The sequence below is a fragment of the Neophocaena asiaeorientalis genome, unplaced genomic scaffold (assembly GCF_003031525.2).
Source record: "Neophocaena asiaeorientalis asiaeorientalis breed wild unplaced genomic scaffold, Neophocaena_asiaeorientalis_V1.1 scaffold546, whole genome shotgun sequence".
Lineage (NCBI taxonomy): Eukaryota > Metazoa > Chordata > Mammalia > Artiodactyla > Phocoenidae > Neophocaena > Neophocaena asiaeorientalis.
The window spans coordinates 409,708-431,558 of NW_020175442.1; the positions used below are offsets into that span (position 1 = coordinate 409,708).

Below are 21,851 nucleotides of genomic sequence, written 5' to 3' on the forward strand. Positions count from 1 at the left end.
CTTTCACGGCTGGGGCCTGGGTTCAATCCCTGGTTGGGGAACTAGAATCCCACAAGCCTCGTGGCGTGGCCAAAAAAAAAAAAAAGAAAGAAAAGAAATTTCCTTCAGCCCTCCTGAGCCTCAGTTTCCCCATTTATAAAATGGAAAATATTACAGTGACCAGCTCATAAGGTTATTGTGAGGATCAAATGAAGTCAAGAAAGCATTTGGAACCGTGTCTACTTAGCACAAGTGCTTATCAAATATTAGCTCTTAGTTTCACTTTATATGATCCTTTGAGGATCAGTGAACCTTTAAGGGAGAAACTGAGAACTAGAGAGTATTATAGTCTCAATATCTCACACCAAGTAGTAGTGGAGAGAAACTCAAATTAAAATGAATACAACTTCAACACCTGCTGACTCCTGTAATAATTTGGGGGCTAACTAAATGTTATGATAGTATTTCTTTTTAGTATAGCACTAAGTGTTAGATGTAAGGAAGTGGCATAAGTATATAATCTCTTTTCAAATTATGCCTAAACTTATTTCTCTAAAACAAAAGAGCTGTAGCATTAAATTATAAATGCCTCTGCAGATTCCCTGAGATGCATCATGACAAGATAGTATTGATAGAAAGGGTATTACAAGATATTTATTACAGAAAGGGAAATTGAGTCTATTAGGGCTGAAAATCATTGAGAAACACAAAAGTGAGTGTAGACAGAGGGAAGAAGAGGACTGAAGACTGAGCTCCAGGAGCCCCAGTATTCAGAAGTGGGAAGAGGAAGAGCCAGCAAAGGAAACTGAGAAGCAGCAGCTGGTGCACGGGAAGGAAATCAGAAGGCATAGGGTGAGAGTGTTTCAGGAAGGAGAGAGTGATCATCCGAGTTCAATGCTGCTGAGCAATCAAGGAAGATGAGGACTCAGAACTGAGCAATGAATTTGGCAACCTGAGTAAACCATTTTGTGCAATGGCGACAACAGCTCCGTATGAGTGAATTCAAGAGGGTGGGAGGTGAGGAAGCAGAGGCAGTGAAAACAGACAGCGGGTCAAGAAGTTTTCCTACAAATTAAAAGGGAATTGAGAAATGAAGCAGTAGATGAAGGAAGACTGCAGGGCAAGGGAGTTTGTTTGCTTTTTTAATGGGAACTATTATATGTATATGCTAATGGAAAAAAAAAAAAACCTGATAATGCAAGAGAAAAAAGGGATCATTGCTGGAGGAAAGTCCTTGCTGGAATAGACCAGAGTGACTAGGCTCCGATGTCTAGGAGGTTGGCCTTAGGAGCAGAAACAGTTCATCACTGTATGGGGAAATAGTACTTGGGTGCTGATGCAGGGGTGAATCCTGCTCTGTTCCTTGCTAATGGGTTAAACTTGCGGAATTTATTTTGTCTCCCTGAGCTTCAGTTTCCAACCTTTCACATGGTGATAATAATGGTTGCCTTGCTAGTTTTATAAAAGCTCTCCAAATGATTTGCATCTCCTTCCAAAAAAAGCCAGATTTTAAACAATTGCTAGGAGAATTTAACGTTTTATAATTTTTTAAAATAAAAATACTGAGCCAATATCACCAGAAAGCTGGAAAGTAGGTATAAAACTTCCTATGTTAGAGTATTATATTACAATTTGACTTGTGAAATGTACATTTTCAGTGTCTCCTAGGAAGACGACTAAGCAGCATGAAATGTCTTCTGTTTTAACAGAAACATTAATAATGGATCTTTGCTTTGGCATCTGTTCCATATTTTGAGAAAGTGACCTCATATCCAAAAAGACACAATCTTTTGAGGTTTGAAGAATGTTGAGGATGAAGTTTATAGGATGGGCTGGTAATTCCTTAAGGATAGGGATAGTATATTGTTCACCACTGGATTCCTGGTACCTGACATAATGTAAATGCTCTGTAAATATTTGTTGAACTAAGGAACAAATGAATGAATGAAGAGGTTATAATGAGGGGCAGACTCTCCAGGAGCACCAAGACCAAAGATGCCTGGGCTCCCATACATTGAGGAGGTCCCAAACGGCTCCTGTTGTTTATCTTTCTTGTGTGGTGTGTGTGTGTGTGTGTGTGTGTGTGTGTGTGTGTGTGTGTGTGAGAGAGAGAGTGCTTCTCCCTGATTCTCACTCCCTCATCTTATGACCTGTGCTCCCACTGCTTCTGCAATACTGATGAGAGTGTAGTTTCCCTGGATGGAACTGCTGCAGCGCCACCCACCGGTGTTGCAGGTGGAGAGACGCTCGGACTGCCCTGCTGAAGCAAGTACAATATTTAAGAGCTGACTTAGAGGCTTCTGCTCACACAAGGACACCCGGGGGAGAGTCTCCACAGAAAGCAGAGACTGAGGGATGACCAGGAAAGTGGCAAAACCCACAGTGAGGTCCCTCGACTGCGGGTCTGGAACATCAAATAGGAACTCACTTTTATTAACTACTCAGTTAGGGACTCTGAGCACACTATTGCCCTTAAAAATGCTCCTGTGACAAAGAAACGTGGAAACCAACCTCTCTCATACCAACTCACTTAGGGCTCATAACAAAAAACCAATTTAATAATTGTAAGGAGAAGTATATTTCTCAGGAGGAACCCCCCAAAGAGAGTGAGGTGAAAGTCCTTTTGCTTTTGCTCTAAAGCACCATACAAATACAAATTACCACTGTCCTTAGAGATGCTAATGTGCTCCTTCCCGCATGTCCCTGAGCACCACTGACTGTCCAGCCGGAGACAGAAACATACTGGTCACATTTTCCTCCAACACTTTCCTGGTCTCTTGCTCCAAGTGGCTATTTCATTTTTTTCTGATGCCATTCCTAAGTTTAGAAGCAATCAAAGACTCACCCAAGTTTTCTGATTGTTAAGAAATTTCAGAAGGCATGAATTTCCCTTTCACTGATGGCAGTAATATCTGATGGTCTTCTGGTTTAAGCAGGTGAACTTCCTCTCCCCCTCGACTGCTGTACTTCTCCAGCCCCAAACTCCTCTTTGTGGTAGAGATGGTTCTCTCCCCAAACTCCATCTTTCTGAGTTTGCTCCTGTTCAGAACAAGGAACCTTTCGTGGAGACCCTTGGGGCCCTTGCCCTATTAACTTCTGAGCTCACACTCAGGAACTTTGCCCAGAAACAAGTCTCAGTCACTTTGGCTTGGTGAGGAATGATGAGCTCTTTCTATCTAGGATTAAAAGTAGACCTGGGGACTGATGATTTGCTCTTACTGTGTACCAGGCACTCTGCATGCATTTTTAAAGTTTTTCTAAGTTGTTTTTTTTTTAAAGTTTTTCTAAGTTTTTGAGATAATTTTAGACTTAACAGATAACATGCAAAAAATGTACAGAGTTCCCATATACCTTTCACCTAGCTTCCCTTTTATGCATGCATTGTTAATCCTCACAAAGCCCTGTGAGAAAGATACTTTATTATTATCCCCATTTTATAGACCAGTACTTCTGTTCATTATGCAGTACCACCTCTGTGTGTGCTACAGCCACTTTCCAGGGTGGTCTTTTATAAGACATTTCCCTCATATTCTTTGCTGTTTGCTGTTGTACAAAACCTCTCTAATCTCTCTATCTTACAACAGTTAGATGCCTCTGCCTGGACAGGAAGAGTCCTCTTCCCTAATTTTTCCTTCCCCTACAGAAAAAGCAACAAGTGGAGTGAGGCTGCTCAGCAGCCCCAAGAGGACACTTTGCATTGGGGCTGGGAAAATGCAGGGTTTCCTCATACTGTAAGGGTCGGGCTTGTTCTTAAGTTAGAGATTTGCATCTTGGACTCCTATATTAGAATTGCAGAGAAGCAGGTTACAATTAGGAGGATAAAAGGAGACTCTGATATGAGCCAGTGGTAAAATCAGGCAAAGGAGTTACCCTCTGCGCATCTCACAATATCTGCCAAATGTAGTTGGCTCTGCCTCGGTTGCAGAACTAAATAATTTTCAATGAAATCATTTATTAAGTGCCAACAATATATCAAGCTCTGAATTATGTGCATTGCATTTATTATCTCATCTCTCAGAAGAATCATAATGGTTGTGTTATTATTTCCATTTTATAGCTGAAGAAATGAAGACACAGGTATAAAAAAACTTGCCAGTGTCACGCAGCTGGAGTTAGAGAACTCACGTTTCCTCTATCACAATATTTTGCTTAATTTTTCAAAAAAGCATGGATAATTACCATCTACGACTTACCTTTATTTGTTGAATGAGTGTTTCATCTTCTGGCACATTAGGGTCAACTGCAATGACAATGCCTTCATAGCCATTATTATTCAGCTGAATGAGTGAATCACTCAGGGCCCCTTCCAGAAGGTGAAGGACCAAGATGAAAACCGAATTCTTAAATGACCCCATTGCTGTACACCTCCCTTTGGGTTCTCTCTTTGGAAAATGTTAATTATGGAGGCATCTTTCTTTACCCCTATATATATGGATATGTAAACGCACATTTTTCCAAGTTATCAGAGGTGGTTTACCACAGGACTTTAACCCCTTAACCCCAAATTGTTTCACTATTGGATTTGTCACCACTATGAGGAATGCTAACTATAGCTATCATTATGATAACTATAACTTCATCTCAAATTTTGTGTACTTTTAAATATTTGATTTTGAAAGGAATATTAGCCTTGCCCTCACCTTTGCCATTTCCTCAAGGGTGGGGAGCCATATCTGGTTCCCTGGCAGGACTCACAGCTGACAAGCAGCTTTGCCATTGAAAGATGTTTACTTCTTACAAATGTTTGTCCAGCCAGGGACACTGACCCACCCAAATCCACCCTCTAACCCCTGCCTGCCCAGTGGAGGCCTGACTGTTCTGCGTATTCAGTACGCATTCATTAAGTATAAACTGTATATCCAGTTATCCCTCATGGTGGTCTTTATTTTTATCGTCTTCGATCTTTATGTAACCTCAGCACCTCTCGTTACTCCCTTAGACAATCTACTTGCACCAAAACATTAGCAAGCCACATTAGATATTATTGAATATTCTATAATGAAAAGATAAAATTTATATCTCACTGTGCAAGGGAAACTCCCTCAAGTTTCCTCATCAAACCTCTATTTCACTATTCCGTAGCTTCTACTGCCCAGTAAAATTCAAATTAGCATTCAATTATTTTACTGAAATTAAATGTCTCTCAGAACATGAATAGTGGACTGCCAGCTACTGCATAGATTCTTTTAAGTTTGCCAAATCTCAGTTGAAAACTCAAATTGGTCTACCAATTCAAATTGGTCCTATATTCAAATTACTTGAAATATCCCTTCATCTCATAACTTCATTTGATCTTCACACAGTGATAAGCATCAATTTCATCTTGTCTGTCTTTGACACTCACTCATAAAAATTAAATTGGTACTTGTTGCTAATAATTAGTACTTATTGCTTAAGTATGTAATCTTTAATCAATCAAAAGTGAAGCATTGGAATAGAGTGGAAGTACTCAATGATAAAATAGTTGTCCAGATAATCTAAATATACTTTTATATAAAAATAATTTATTCAATTCTTATTGAATAAATGTATGCATTTATTATACATATGTCATAAAATATTTTACATTTTAAAATATCTCATACCCCGCCCCCCACTATACGTGTCTCTCCTGGGTTCCCTAGAAAAGAGAGTCTAAGACAAGCTTATGTGAAAATGATTTGCAAGCTTAATCCCAGAACAGTGAGAGTGAGAAAAAGGGGAAATGATTCAGGGAAGCCTGGGAAGCAATGAAAGGTGCTTACTAAGCTGGCTCTGGAATAGTAAACAGACCCAGCAGGCCACCCTGCAGGTGCACCTGCCCTGCTTTCTGGGATGTCTCCTAATGGGCTATAGGAGGAAGGAAAAGTGTTTGGCCCCTTCTCATCTCCTACAGGTGATCTCCTGCAGGTGATCACCCTTCTGGCTGTGTCACCCAGCCCATTCAGCAGCTGCTTGGAAAGAAAATCCTATGCCCTGTGGTGTATAAAGAGCCAAAGATTCCAGGTGGTGCCTGTTGACCTCTGGCAGTAGAACCACTTGGGCCTACAAGGAGTAGGTAGTGACTGAGGAGGAGTAAGTGCCCATTGGGTCAGGCGGACAGGTGGGGCCAAACAACCCTAAGGAGCTTCAATAAGATGAGTCCAATACAATTTACTTCTTGAACTGCTCAGATCCACTCACGTCCTTTCATTCTATCTAGCTCCGATATTATAAGTTAAGGCTGGAATTGGGGGCAGGGGCACAAGCTGTCTCACTTTTTCCCTGAGAGAGGGTACAAGCCCTCTCACAGAATCATTCATAGAATCTCCTTCGAAGTGCTGGCCAATTGCAATCTCCTAAAATACCCAAAGCGACAGAGTTATTGAAATAAATCACAGTGCCTGCTGCTATAGCTGGTCTCAAGGCCATTATAGATATGTATTATCTCCTTCCTTCATCACCAGTTTCCCTCATTTTTAGCCAGCATTTTGACTGATCTGTGTTTGTTTGGTTTTTTTCCTGTTGGTATAACCCAGCCTTTCCTTACTGAGGGGTCTGAGCCTTTAGCTGCCTTGCCCTTGCTGGGCTGTGGCTGGTGCAGGTGCCTATGACAGGGGTCACCGGTATGACAGATCCAGATTAGGTGCCTCCTCATATTTGGTGTGGCCTTCCCTGCTGGCTGGGCCTTGGCTGCTCCCTCAATGGAGAGTCCTTGCTGCTGCCTCGGTTGCCTTATCTCCTAACACCACTGGCTCTTTGCTTCCCCAGGGAGAGGGCGGAGTTTAGCATGGCCTCCACTGGACAGGGTGTGGTGGCAGCCCCACTCTCTCTGGTGCCCAAGTTCAGCCTAAACAGATTCACAGAGGCTTTGGCTCACATAAAGCATCACCCCATGGCACCTGGGATCTGACTTTGTCAGAGGCAGTGCAGATGGGCCAAATGACACAAACCAGAGGTGCAGGGAGTTAGCACCCTGAGAGACAAACTTTCACCAAAGTTTATATTTCCAACATCCCAGAAGTCTTTGTTGTATTCCCTTCTAGTCAAAAACCTCCAAATGGTAATTGCGATACTGACCTCCAACGCCACGCTGATTAATTTTACCTGTTTGTGTACTTTATATAAACAGAAATATAAGTATGCCCTCTTGTGTTTGGCTACTTTCACGTAACATTTTCTGCGTGAAATTCAGCCATGTTGTTGTGTGTAGCAGTAATATGTTCTTTTTCCATTGTATTTCTTTGTAAAAATATACCACAATTTACTTACTGCTTTTGATGAACATTTGGATTATTTCCTGTTTGGGGCTATTTTAAATAACACTGCCATAGACATAAGCATTGACTTCAGTTGGGTACATACCAAGAGCGGAATTGCTGGGTCACAGGGTATATGTATGTCTAGCCATTGTCGATCGGCCAAATACTTTTCAAAATTGTTGTATTGATCCACATTTCTACCAGTACAGGGTACTGCTGCTCTTTACAATTTTGTCCACTCTGCGTGGGGTATAATCATATAGTACTGTGATTTTAATTTGCATTTTCCCTGATAACCAATTTTGTTATACACCTTTTCATATAATTACTGGTCATTTGGATATCCTCTGTTATGAAGTGCCTGTCCAAGTCTTTTTGCCCAATTTTTAATCAGGTTAGTATTTTCCTTGTTGATCTAGAGGAATTCTTTATATGTTCTGGGTATTGAGTTCTTTATTGGATGTATGTATTGCAAATATCTTTTCCCAGTAGGTGGCTTGCCTTAATGGGTCTCTTGGATGAACAAAGGTTCTTAAATTTAATGGAATTCAATTTAATTTTTTATTTTATGGGTATTGTTTTTGGGGTCATATTTAAGACAGCTTTCCCAAGTTCATGAAGATGTTATACAATATTCTATTCTAGAGGTTTATTGTCTTATCTTTCACAATTAGGTTGGTGATCTATCTCAAATTATTTTTGTGTGTATAGTGTGAGGTAAAATTCAAGATTTTTGTTTTGTTTTCCTCTCTGGATAGCAATACATGCTACATTTATTGAAAGGACCATCATTCCCCCCCACTGAATTGCAGTTGTGCTTTTGTTGTGAATGAGTTGACTGCAAGTGTGCAGGTCTGTTTCTGGACTCTATTCTGTTCTATTGGTCTATATGACCAGGCTTACCTCAATACCATATTGTCTTAGTTACTGCTGGTTTGTAAGTCTTGATATCTGGTAATATAAACGCTCCAGATTTGTTTTTCTTATTTCAAGATTATTTTGGCTATTTTTAGTCCTTTGCATTTAAATATAAAATTTAGGATCAGCTTGGAAATTCTACCAGAAAAAAACTCCTGGATTTGACTGGATCACATTAAATTTATATGCTCATTGTAATACGTTAGCTAAATGACACACCCATCAGTGCCATGACAGTTCTGAGGTCAACCATAAAAGGCCAAAAAGTGGGCGGTGGCGCAGTTCCTGGAAATCTCTACCCCTTCTCCAAAATAGTTGGAATAATCCTCCACTCATTAGCCTATGCAATTACCCAGCCCGTAAAAACTAACCACCTCATATTTCGGGGCCTCTCGCCTTCTGAGATGGCCCACACTCTGTCGGTAGAGTGTATTTATTTCTCCCAAGGTCGTTCTAGCCTTTTTGAGATGGACTGCATTCTATGGAATGTGTATCTCTCTAAGTAAGTCCACTTCTTACCTAAAAAAAAAAAAAAAAAATTATACATCAGTTTGGAAAGAATTGACTTGTTTATAATATTGAGTCTTTCAATCCATGGACCTGGCATATCTCTTCATTTTAAGTTTATTTACTTGATCTCAACCATGTTTTATAGTTTTAAGGGTAAAAGTCTTTTGCACCTTTCATAAATTTATTTCCGTGGTTTTTAAAAGTTTGGGGGGTGCTATTATAAATGGTATTTTTATAAAATTTCATTTTCTGGTTGTTTATTGCTGGTATATAGAAATATATTAGATTTTTATGTACTGACCTTTCATCCATGGAGCTTGCTAAATTCATTTATTTCAGAGAGTTTGTAGATTCTTTTGGATTTTGTGTTTATAATTATGCCATCTGTGAATAATAACATGTTTACTTCTTCCTTTCCAATCTTATATCTTTTATTTTGTTTCCTTCTCTTATTACACTAGCTAGGACCCCCCCAGTACAACGTTGAATACAGGTGGAAATCCCAAGTGAAAAAGCATCCTATATTTGGCCATTAAGTATGATATTATCTAGAGATATTTTGTAGGTATCTTTATCAGACTAAGAAAGTCTCCTTGTATTCCTAGTTTGCTAAGAGTTTTCTTTTTAAAAATCATAAATAGGTTTTAAATTTTATCAAGTGCTTTTTATGCATCTATTGAGATTACTATATACCATATACCATATATGATATACCATATATGATTTTTTTCTTTATTCTGTTAATATGGGGAATTACATTGATTGAGTTTTCAATGTTAAATCCCTCTTACATTCCTAGAATAAATTCTTGAATTTATTTATTTATGTGCTATATAAAAAGAAGTGTGTTGCTTAATTTCCAGACACTTGGGGAGTCTCTAGTTAATCTATTATAGATTTCTAGTTTAATTCCACTAGAGTCAGAAAGAATACCCTAAGATTTAAATCATTTGAAATTGGTTGAGTCTTATTGTTTGCCTCAGCTTATGGTCTATTTTGGTAAAACGTTCCATGTGCTTTCAAGAAAAATATTTATTCTGTAGTTGTTGGGTTACAGTGTTTTATATATGTTAGGCCAAGTTAGTTAATCATGTTATTCAAATTGTCTCTTTTCTTACCAATTTCTTGGCTGCTTGTTCTTTTAGTTGCTGAAAGAGGTGTGTTAAAGTCTCCAATTATAATTGTGAATTTGTCTATTTCTGTTTCCTTTATTCAGTTCTATCAACTTCTGCTTTATATATTTTAAAGCTATGTTCTTGGTGCAGGCAAATTTAGGATTGTTATATGATTATCATCACAAAAATTTTTTCTATCCCTAATAATACTTCTTGCATCAAATCTACTTTCATTGATATTAGCTATGGTATACTGGTATTTTGAATATTGAAAAATTAAAAAAAAAACTAATATAACACAGCACAATGCCTGGCACATGGAATTTATTCAATAAAGTATCTTATCTTTACACTTCTTCTTCACTCCCACTTACCCAAACCTTAGCCTTGAAGGGAAAAATTGGAGAGGAGCCAACAAGATGGAGAAAGCCAGGGCTTTGCATTAGATGGCATCAAGTAAGAATGACCAAGGTATATTTGTAGGATATTGATGTTTAAGAGGTAGTTTTAAGCTCTCTGCCATGTAATACTTCAATATGACTCCTGTTTCCACCCCCTAGTTCATTACCTACTTTAGTAATGGTAATAAGGCCATAAGGAAACAGGTAGTCATACATTTTTGATGACATAAAAATTGGTATAAATGCTTTGGAAGGAACTATGCATCAAAATTTAAGTGTGTGTATCTTTCAACATAGCAGCTCCATGCTAGGAATTTACCCTGCAGATAGATTCACACAGGTGCACTAGATTATGTATACAAAGAACAACTCACACAGGTGCATAAGAGTACATGTACAAGGGTAATATAATTTGTCCCTCAAAGCATACTTTATAATAGCAAGAAGTAGAACTACCTAAATGTCCATTAATAAAGGAATAATTAAGCTTATTTGTTTAACATCTATTTTGTTTATCACTTCTTACTTAAACATCTGTAGTTTTAATAATAGCATGAATTACTTTTGTAATTGAAATAAATTTATACATAAAACTAAACTATTGGACTAAAGACTATCATTTGGAAATCCTAACATGTCAGCATTGGAGCGGTAGTTCTGTCTTTTCTCCTCTTAATTTCTACTCTTAATTTCTAATTTTCTTTACTCTTGCGTTTCACACTCTTTTTCTTTTATCTTCTTCATGCTCTTGCTTCTTCTTTCCTATACTGGTGTGATGTAAGGTTATACCAATTTTTTAAATGTTCCTTTTGGATGTTTACTAATTTATATTGCTTCCGCTTCATAAGCCAAGGATATCTTTCTATCCAAAGCAATTGCCCACTGTACTGAATAGCTTCCTCCTTCTTGTGCCCTCGAGACAGGTGTTCCCAGAAAGCAGCTTTTTGATAAGACTTAGCAGCAGGTAGCTTAGAGGAAGTAAGAAATAAAATTGACCACCATCTGAGTCACTCTCCACCCATCCAGGCTATCATCTTGCTAATGAGAGCTGTGTAGTCTAAGTGCAGGAGGGATTTATGGAAGGGTGCATTTCTTTTGATCTTTAGGGACAAGCTCTAATTACCTCCATGCATATGAGCTTCTGTTTCTGTGCCTTTGAGTACTTGTCTCTCTATCATCATGTACTCTATAATTGTATCCCTAACTTTCATATCTTATTTTGTCTCTCTCTTTGTGCCTGAGCTGTGCTTTTTCTACTTCCTATGGTAAATGCAAACTAAATCAGATTCTCATTTCTTCAGAGCCCACTATTTATCTCACTTCCCCTCTGCTTCTATTCCCTGTTTCCCTGTATTTTACATTCACAGATCATAACACAGATCTTAACACATAATACAGCATCCTCCCAACTTTATATCCATTCCCCTTCTTTATTTTTCATCAGTTAGATTTTCTACGAGCCTTATGAATTCAATCCTCTAACATAGACCATCTTCACTTTATTTAAACTATTTTTTTCTATTCTTTTTGTCTTCTCTACTTCATTTAAATCTGGTTCAGTTTTGTTCCCCCTTTCCCCTTCGCTAAGGCCACTTTTTCTTGTATTCAGGTGTCAAATGTCCTTATGAATGATGCCTTTCTCTTCCTCCCTATAAGGCAAGTTTTCTCAATCTTGGCACTATTGACATTTTTGGCTAATTCTTTGTTGTGGGGGCTGTCTGGTGCCAGGTAGGATGTTTAGCAGCATCCCTGGCCTCTACCCACTAGATCGTACCCCAAACTATGATAATCAAAGTAGTCAGCTGCCATTGCCAAATGTCACCCGAGAGAGTAAAATTACTCCTGGTCTAGAAACCATTGCTTGCTAAAAGGGAAAGATACAATAAATTCATTCATAGTGTTTCTTTTGATGGAACATGTAAATGCAATAAAATGAACAGATCAATTGCAAATAGGTAAATGAATTTTGACAAAGGTATACATACCCAGTCAACCACTATTGCAATCAATCCCTATAGCACTTTCATTGCTCCAGAAAGCTTTCCAGTGAATGCTCACACGTTTGCATGAGACAACCACTGTTATGATTTCTATATCCAGAGATTAGTATTGTTCTTGAACTTTTAATGAATGGAATCATACAGTCTGTGCTCTTTTGAGTCTGACCTCTTTAGCTCAACATAATGCTTTTGGGATTTCAGGTATGCTGTTGCATGTATCAGTTGTTCATTTCTTTTTGTTGCTGAGTGGTGTGCCACTGTGGATTCATACAAATAGCAAAATTTTGTTTTATCCATTCTTTTCATAGAAACTTCTGTATTTTTACAGCTTGGGGCTATTTTGAATAAAGTGGCTATAAAAATTCTTGAGCAAGCATTTTGATGGACATATCTTTTCATCTCTCTTGAAGTGGAATAACTGGGTCATGGTTTAGATATATGCATAACTTTTAAGAAACTGCCAGGCAGTATTCCAAAGTTGTTGCACACTCACCAGTATAAAAAAATTACAGTTGCTTCACATCCTTGTCAACATTTCTTAGTGCCAGTATTTATAATCTAGTTGTTCTAGTGGGAATGAAGATGTATTTCATTTATAGGTATCATTTTCAATTTGTTGATAACTGATGGTGTTGATTGCTTTTTTATAAATTGAAGTATAGTTGATTTACAATATTAGTTTCAGGTGTTGATTGCCTTTGTATGTGCTTATTGGCTATTTATATATTCTCTCGTCAAGTGTCTAAGTCCTTTGCCCATTTTTATTGGGTTCTTTGTCTTTTTAAAACTGATTTATAACATTTTTATGTGTTCTGAATATAACTTCTTTGTTAGATATATTTGTTGTGAATATTTTCTTCCACTGTAGCTAAACTTTTTATTATTAATGGTGCCCTTTGATTAGCACAGATATTTAGTTTTGATGCAGTCCAACTTATTATTTTGTCTTATGCTTAGTGTTTTCTCTGTTCTAAGAAATCTTTCTACACTATACTTGTAAATATATTTTCTTATATTTTTTCTAGAAGTTGATATCTTAACTCATATTTATATCTATAATCCATCATGAATATATATTTTTACAAGGTATTTATATTTTACAAGTAAAATTGCTTTCCCAAACATATGTCTAGTTGTTCCAACATCATTTATTTAAAAAAAAACTCTTCTTTACCCATTGACTTGCCTTTACCCATTGATTTGCACATGGCTTTATGGAAAATCTATTGACCATATGTGTGTCAGTCTATTTCTGGACTCTGCATGCTGGGATGTGTTTTATGCCTAGCATAAACATGAGCACTTAAAAATGATATGTATTCTGCACTAGTTGCTTGTAGTATTTTTAAACGTCAAGGTCAAATTGGTTGATAATGTTGTTCACATATTCTCCATTCTTACTGAATTTTTCTGTCTAGTTACTCTACGATTGACAGTGGGAGATTTAAATCTCCAAGTTTGCTTGTTGATTTGTCTATTTCTCCCTTAATTCTGGCAGTTTTTGTTTCTGGTATTTTGAAGCTCTATTAATAGCTACATGCACATTTAGGATTGCTGTATCTTCTTGATGAAATTTTTTATTATGTTGAAATGATTCCTTTTTCTCTCCTTTTTTGAGGTCTATTCTGTCCTATAATAATATACTAACACCAGCTTTTTTATGCTTGGTGTTTGCATGATATACCACTTTCCTTTTTCCCACTTTCAATTTCTATGTATTTATATTTAAAGTTCATCTGTTGTAAATTCCATATAGTTGGGTCTTGCTTTATTATCAAGTCTGAAAATCTCTTTTTAGTTGAAGAGTTTAGTCCATTTATATTTAATATAATTATTAATTTAGCTGCTTTAAGTCTACCATCTTACTATATGCTTTTTGTATTCCCCTCTGTTCTTTGTTCCTTGCTCTTTCCTTATCTTCTTTTGTATTAATTGGGTAGTCTTAATGTTCCATTTTATCACATTTATTAGCCTTTTAGATATACCCTTCCCTGTTACTAATAGGTGCCAAAAGGGGTTATAATATGCATCCTTAATTTATGTCTACCTTGAATTAATATCGTATGTATGATGTAAGTACCTTTAAACAGGATAATTCCATTTGTCACCTTTCTTTCCATTCTGCTCTTGTTGTCATATATCTTACTTCTTTATGTTATTTATACCATAATACATTGTTTTTATTTTTACTTTAAATAATTTATCATCTTTTAAAGGCATTAAGTAAAGAAAACCAATAATGTATTATAGTTACCTATATATTTATCATTTCCAGTGATCTTCCTTTCATGCTGTAGATCTGTATTTACACCAGACATCATTTTCCTTCAGCTTAAAGACATTTCTTTGGTACTTCTTGCTGGTGAAAATTATTTCAGCTTTTATTTATCTGCCTACATTTTAAAAGATATCTTTGCTCAATATAGAGTTCTGTCTTGGTTTCTTTTAGCACTCTAAGATGTCATTTTACTGTTTTCTGGCCTCAATTGTTTCTTATGAGTAGTTAGTCATCTTTCCTATGGTATACCTAGGTGTTATTTTCTTTGTATAGATCCTATTTTAGGTTCATTGAGCATTTTAGACCTGTGGGTTGGTAGTTTAAATCAAATTTGGAAAAATTTCATCCAATATTTCTTTGAATATTTTTATGCCTTATCGTCCCTCCCTCTACTTCTGGGAATCATTTACATGTAATATCACACAGGTCATTTGGGCTTTTTCTTTTCTTTTAATGAAATGCTTCAGTTTAGATGCTTTCTATTTTCACATCTTCAAGTCATATGATCCTTTCTTCTGTAGTACCAGTCTGTTGTTAATCCATTCCAAATTTTTTTACATACATTGTATTTTTCAGTTTTTAGGATTCTCACTTGCTTCATTTTAAAGACTTTCACATCTTTCCTGAACTTCTTCCTCTATTCATCACTTATATTTATCTTTTCCTGTAATTTCTTTATCTTGTTTATAATGTTATTATAAACTAATTATCTGCTAATTCCAAATATGGATCATTTTTGGATCATCTTTTATTGACAGATTTTTATTCTTATTAATTATGGGACACATTTCCTGCTTGTCAGCCTGTCTATTAATGTTTTATTATATAGTGGATGATATGTTGTAGAGGCTTTGTATTATGTTATCTTTCTCTGAGTTATGTTCTAGCAATAGCTTAATTATTGGTGAATATAATCTTGATTCTCTAGAGACTTGGTTTTAGACTTTTTCAGAGCAGATCTATTTCAGTTTTGCCCTTGGTTCTAGGGCATAACACTTAGTCTGTGGGTATGATACTTACCCCTAATCTGGAGTTTCAATGGAAACACAAACACCCCCTCTAACTTGGGCGAGGTTGTATTTTGGTGCAACCAATTTTAACCTTTGATTTAGAAAATGAAATCACAATACCAATAGATATGTAACAAAATGTTCACAGGAGAATTATTCATCATATTCCAAATTGGCTATTACTCAAAAGCCTGTCAATAGTAGAAAGGATGAATATGTTGGTATAGCCAAGCAATGGAATATTATACAGCAATAAAGAATAATATCTACTGGTATACGAAATGTGGATGAATATCATTAATGTAATGTTGAATGAAAGGAGCCAGACACAAAAGAATACATACCAAATGATTGAATTTATCTGAAGTTCAAAACAGGCAAAAACTAAGCCATGGTGCTAGAAAGTCATTCTGTGGTAAACATTGGGGAGGAGGTAGTTGCAGGAAGAGGTTAAGATATAAGTTTCTGAGATTCTGGCAATATTCTATTTCTTGATTTTGGTGTAATTACCAGAGAATATTCACTTGTGATAATTACACTTACAGTTTGTGCATGTCTGTATATATGTTATACTTCAATAAAAAAATTTAAAACCAAAAAAAAAAACTTGGGTGACATTGAACCTTAAATTTTCTCTCCTCAGGACTGGGCAGTTGCTGAACTCTCTGTTCAGCTCTTTTAGGTGCTAAGCTCTTATTTTCCATTAAATTCCTTTGCAGTTTAGGACTCATCCAAGGATTGAGAGGATGCAGATTTGGGAACTTCCCTCTTGTAGTTACTTCCTTCCTCGGATTTCCTCCCTCAATATTCCACTGCTTTAGCAACCCAGAACTCTTACTTCTGGCTTTTCAACCCAGTAAGACAGCTGCTTTCTGCTTGAGCTCTTTCCAGATGCTCTGAGCAAACTGGGAATGCCTTCTGGGGGAAAAGCTGGTTAAATGTGGATCTCACCTAGATTGCTTTCCTTTTTTCAAGGGTCATAACTCCTCCAGGTTCTAATTGCTTTTCTTGGTGTCCAGTGCCTTCAAAGAGCTGTGTTTTATATTTTTTACAGAGTTATTACCATTATCAGCAAGAAGATTAGTTTGATATGAGCAACTCTGCCATTAGTGCAATTGGATTGATCACACGGTTTTAAATAAATGATATAGTTAGGGACCAACTCTTCCAAAATAATTACATTGTAGAAGAAGGCAAAGCCTAAAGCAAATAAAATAATTTTGGCTAGGCTTTCTAGTACTAACATGCAGGTGCAAACATACTTTTGGAGCAGTCAGCATTGCACACATAAACAGCAATCTGCTCAGTGAATTCATCTCCTAAAAATCTTCTCTCTCCCACTGAGATTTAACTTTCTTTTACCATCCATAAAAAGAATAGGGTAAAAATGGAAGGGATATTGTCCTCAATTTTCAGAACAAATTTCTATATACTGATAACAACAACCATCCTGGCATGTGAAGATAATATAATACTTGCCTGTGTCACTTTCAATCCCTAGACTTCTCTTTCCTCTACCAGATAACTGAGCATCTTGTCTCATATTTTTTCCTCCTCTTGCAATCTTGGATCAAATCTTCAGTGATGTCACTATTCATGTGGTATTCCACTAGTGACCAGTGCTTCACAGTTCCTCGTTCTCTTTGACCCAACTCTTGTCTATTTCTATTCCTTATCATTTGCTCAGGATCAATGTCACCTCCTTTCCAATGGCTCTGTTCTACTGACGATTTCTGGGATCTCGAAATCAGTTATCTTCCCACATTTACCACATATTTCTTGTTGTCTAATGCTTCAATCCCTCACAACCACTGAAGCTTGTTTACCCTATTCACTTGATGAGATCACCCTTTCAACTCTGCTATAATATATTTTAGTTTATCACTTTAACATCCTTAATCTCAGTCTTACCTCTTCCAATTTACTGATTTCTGAACTTAAAGCCATTTGTTCATTTCTATACTGACAAAATTGGAGGAAAAGAAAAAAAAAGCCCTGTTCCTTCAGCCTAGACCTGTTCTCCTGATTATTAACCTTGAAGATTTAAATATTTCTAGGCATAATCCCTGGCATCTTTCCACACCTTCTTAAATAGACAGAAGTGAAGGAGCATTATGACAACCTGACTCTACTCCTATATACTCTGCCTTTAGCCAGCACAACGCTTTAGATTACTCCGTTAGTTCTCCATTTTCCTGTCTATAAAATGAGGAAAACATCTGAAGACTTAAAGCCCACCACACCCCATCTCAATATTTTACCAGCCCATTGAAGCTACAGAGAAGCAGATCCCACGCTACCAGGCTCAGTGGCAACAGAGGGAGGAGGGACTGACTGCCAAGTGGGGACTTGAAGTTCCAATCTGTGAAAATTTAGGCACTACCAGACTCAGCATGTTACAGGCCAGACCTGGGATGTAGTATGAACAGCAAGGAGGCAGCCTAGGTAGAGGTATTTGCTGGTCATTTTACTCCCCAGCACTGCTCTGAGTCTCTTCCTCAAGGTTTCATGCCCTCTTTTCATTCTTGGTCCAACTCCCCACAATTCCCTCCCCACCCCCCAAAACTTAACCTAATTGTCATTCTTAGTTGGTCCTAGTTATAAAGCAGCTCTATTCCACATTGTTGTTTGTATTTACCCAATAAAGTTTTAAGTTCTGTAATATGCAAAACATGTGATTTTATTGCTCAGTAATCTTTAAAAAATAAGAGCAAAATTAAATAAAAGATAATTTTTATTTCCTTGTGACATGTGCTTGCCTCTCTCTAGTCACCCTCCACCCCTGTAAGTTAATACCTGTAGGTAAATCACCCTTTGTGGGAAAAGGATTCCTGGAGTCTTATTTAAACAAAAAAAACGGAATCAGTTAAAAATTTCCAAAGGTCAGTCTCTCCCTGTGACCTCTTCTTTGTTTGAATAAAATTATATAGTCTGTATATTGATATGTGTTAAAATAAGCTCAGAACTATGTCTTTCATTCTTTACCTGAAGTCTTATGAGAACTATAACCATTTTCCTTGAATACCACTCAAGGCAAATAACTTGGAAAGCTGCTTTGATAAGATTAGAAAGTTATAAACAATAAATTCAATAGGCCTCTGTTATAAAACCAGTGTCAGGGGACAAGGATAATACCTACATTTTAAGGTTAACTCTTATAGTGAACCAACATCTCTTTGAGCATTATCAGTGGGGTCTATCTGTAGTATAGTTAACCAAATGAAAAGAGGTAAAGAACTTTACAATAGGCACTTCATATGTAAAATACAGGTTGATCTTTAGTCATTAACAAGCAACCTGTTCTGAACAGATAAAGGGGAATTAAAAATTAATCATACAACTAAACAATTGCTTCACATAGATAGTTATACTATATCATTCAGGCCTAACATCCTTTTCTCTACGTGGGTTATTTTTTGTCTTCAATAAGACAAGCTTTTATTGACTCTGATTCAATTTTGCCATTACCTTTGCCTTTAAACACATTACCTTAGAGAATAACTTTTATTTTTTTGTCCATAGCCAAAGCTTAAAGGTTTTCTAATTCCCTTCTGCCTCCATTAGTGTTATAAAAGATTTTTTTGTCTATTTACCGTGTAAAAATCTGATCCATACTACACAAAAACTCAAAACATTTTTAATAATCTGATGTTAATTTGACTTTATTGCCTTGTTTTTGTAAAGTGCAAAAGCCATGGGTCTTATATTTAAGAAGGAAAGTACTCTGCACATTTGTTCATAATAATTTTGTTTCATTCTCTTTCTTGTCTGCTCTCTTTTTCCTGTTTAAAACACAGTGTGTTACAACTATGATGAGGCAAATGATTCCTATAAAACCCATTGCTGTCAAAACTCCTTTCAACATAAAATCATCTCTGGCAAATACAGGAGCAGAATTTGGGGGAATCAACAGAGATGCCTGAGCAACATTAGATACAGCAGACTTTAAGGAGTTCCTATCTACTGCTCGTATTGCCACATAAATTCTGTGACTTTTTTGTGTCTCTCCATCAGGTTGATGTTCAAGTCCATTTGTGAAAAGCTCTGATGAGAATGTAAATATCTCCTTGGTACCAGCTTGCTGAGGATTTAACTTTGATGTATTCACTAAAATGGCATTGTTAAAGTCATCTTGAATATTCTGTAGACTTTTACTCACTCTTATTTCATAGCTGTTGGCTGAAATTAAAAAATACAAATGGGAAGTTAAGTGATTTTGAGTGAGCTTTCTAGTTTATTAGAAATGGCTTAATGACAATAGCAACAAAAAAGTCAAAATACCTATGAATAAACAAAGCAAGAAATATGAATGTGAACAAAACTTTAAGACACTACATAAGAACTCATACTAAAACCTGAATAAGAGGAAAGTTTTATTATGTTTTTGAATACCAAGATTCAACACAATAAAGATGTTATTTTTCCCTAAGTTATTTTGTAAATTTTACATGGTTTTATTAAAAGTGCCTCTAGTTTCTATTTTAACAAGCTTATTGTAAAGTTTAAATAGAAAATAAATCAGCAAGATTAGCCATATAAGGTTAAAAAATAACAAATTTTTAGTGGAAGGACTGACTTTATCAGATGTAAAAATACTGTAATGCTTCAGTAACTGAAAAACTGCAGTACTGGTGCATGAATAGATTCATGTATAAAAGTAGACCAAAATACATTTAGGAATTTAGTATATGATAGAGGTAGAACCCAAATTAATAGGGGAAAGTAAAAATTTCTTGATGATGGTGTTATGACAATTGGGTAAAAAGCTGGAAAAAATAGGATCCATACTGCAAACCATTATTCTTCAGGATAAACTCCAAAGTAAATAAAAAGTTTGATGTAAAAAAATCCTATTAAGGAGTAGGAAACAATGAATGAATTTCTTTATAAACTTGAAGTGGAAAAGGACCCTCTAATTAAGACTCAAAATTCACAAGCCATAAACATAAAAATCCATAAATTTATATACATAAAATGAAAATTTTCTACATGGGAAAAATCTCCTAAGCAAAATATAAACATATATGTTAAGTGACAAAAATATTTGTAACTTAAGTCAAAGATAAAGTTTAGTTCTGGTAATGGTTGAGTGGTTTCTATTGGACTAACTCACCTGCAGGTAACAAGTATAAACTCTGAAGAAAGGAAAGGGAATAAAAACAAACTGGAGCCAGAGGAGTTACAACGAATAAAAGAAGAGAACCAGGCTGTGACTGATTCATGTTTATACAGTTTTTCCTCTGAGGGCACTTTCCACTTCAGTACAGATAGCTGGAACTAATACAGAAAGCCACTATCTTCTTGGTTTTAAAAATCAGATGACTGAGTGTGGGATTGCCGAGTGGCTGAAAATTGAGGGAGCCAGAGAGGGATGAGCCCCAACTCTGTGTATTAACTTCTCTCAAATCATTGGAAGACCTCTGAATTGTACATGTGTGGGTGAAAAATCAAGGGCTCAAGGGGAAAACAGCAGCTAGACAGCTGAAAAATGGAGCAGAGTTTTATGCCAGTGCCCACCACAGGGGAGATATAGAGTTTGGAGTGTGAGTCTTGCCACATCAGAGGAGTGTGGTAAATATCTTGAGATGTCCATTAAAACACTAGAAAAGCTGTGCCTTAGGAAAAAAGATTGTGTCCCAGAATTAAGGGATATGCCCTAGGATTAAGAGCAAAACTGAAATAGACAAACCCTAGACAAAAGTAAAACAAAGCCTCCTCAAATTCCATGTGATCCAAGGTAACTACTAGAAAATTTCAAACCTCTTCAGGGGAATATAACAAAGTCCAGAGTCTATAATTTACTACCACATGTCCAATATACAATAAAAAGTTACTAGACATGTGAAGAAACAGAAAATGTGATATATAGTCAAGAAAAGTATCAGCAAATTAAAACAGTCACAAATGACCGAGATTTGAAATTAATAGACAAGGACCTTAAAATAACCATTATGAGTATGTTAATGGTCTACACACAAGACAAGCTGGATATAGTGAATGAAGAGATGGAAAGTTTGAGGAGAGATATGGAAACTTTAAAAAGGAAGCAAACAGAAATCCTAGAATTGAAAAAAAATGCAATGAAAAAATTCATTTGAGAGGATTAATATCAGATTGGACACAATGGAAGAAAGAATTTGTAACCTTGAAGACACATCCATTAAAATCATCCAAACAGGAACTTCCTTGGTGGCTCAGTGGTTAAGAATCTACCTGCCAATTCTGGGGACATGGGTTCGAGCCCTTGTCTGGGAATTTCCCACATGCTGCAGAGCAAATGGGCCCATGCGCCACGACTACTGAGCCTGCACTCTAGAGCCCATGAGCCACAGCTACTGAAGCCCACATGCCACAACTACTGAAGCCCGTGTACCTGGAGCCTGTGCTCTGCAACAAGAGAGGCCACCACAATGAGAAGCC

The 21,851-nt window shown here is 36.6% G+C and overlaps 2 protein-coding genes across 2 annotated transcripts in view; both read right to left on the reverse strand.

Moving 5' to 3' along the window:
- CLCA1 (chloride channel accessory 1) overlaps positions 1–4,334 on the reverse strand; it is a 36,889-nt gene extending 32,555 nt beyond the window's left edge. The window contains exon 1 of the mRNA XM_024767862.1: positions 4,173–4,334. Coding sequence (XP_024623630.1) covers positions 4,173–4,334 — 162 coding nt within the window. The remainder of the gene's footprint in view (positions 1–4,172) is intronic.
- A 14,833-nt stretch (positions 4,335–19,167) lies between these two features.
- Positions 19,168–21,851, reverse strand: part of CLCA2 (chloride channel accessory 2) — a 37,074-nt gene continuing 34,390 nt past the window's right edge. Inside the window, exon 14 of the mRNA XM_024767863.1 lies at positions 19,168–19,610. Within this exon, the coding sequence (XP_024623631.1) occupies positions 19,168–19,610 (443 nt within the window). The remainder of the gene's footprint in view (positions 19,611–21,851) is intronic.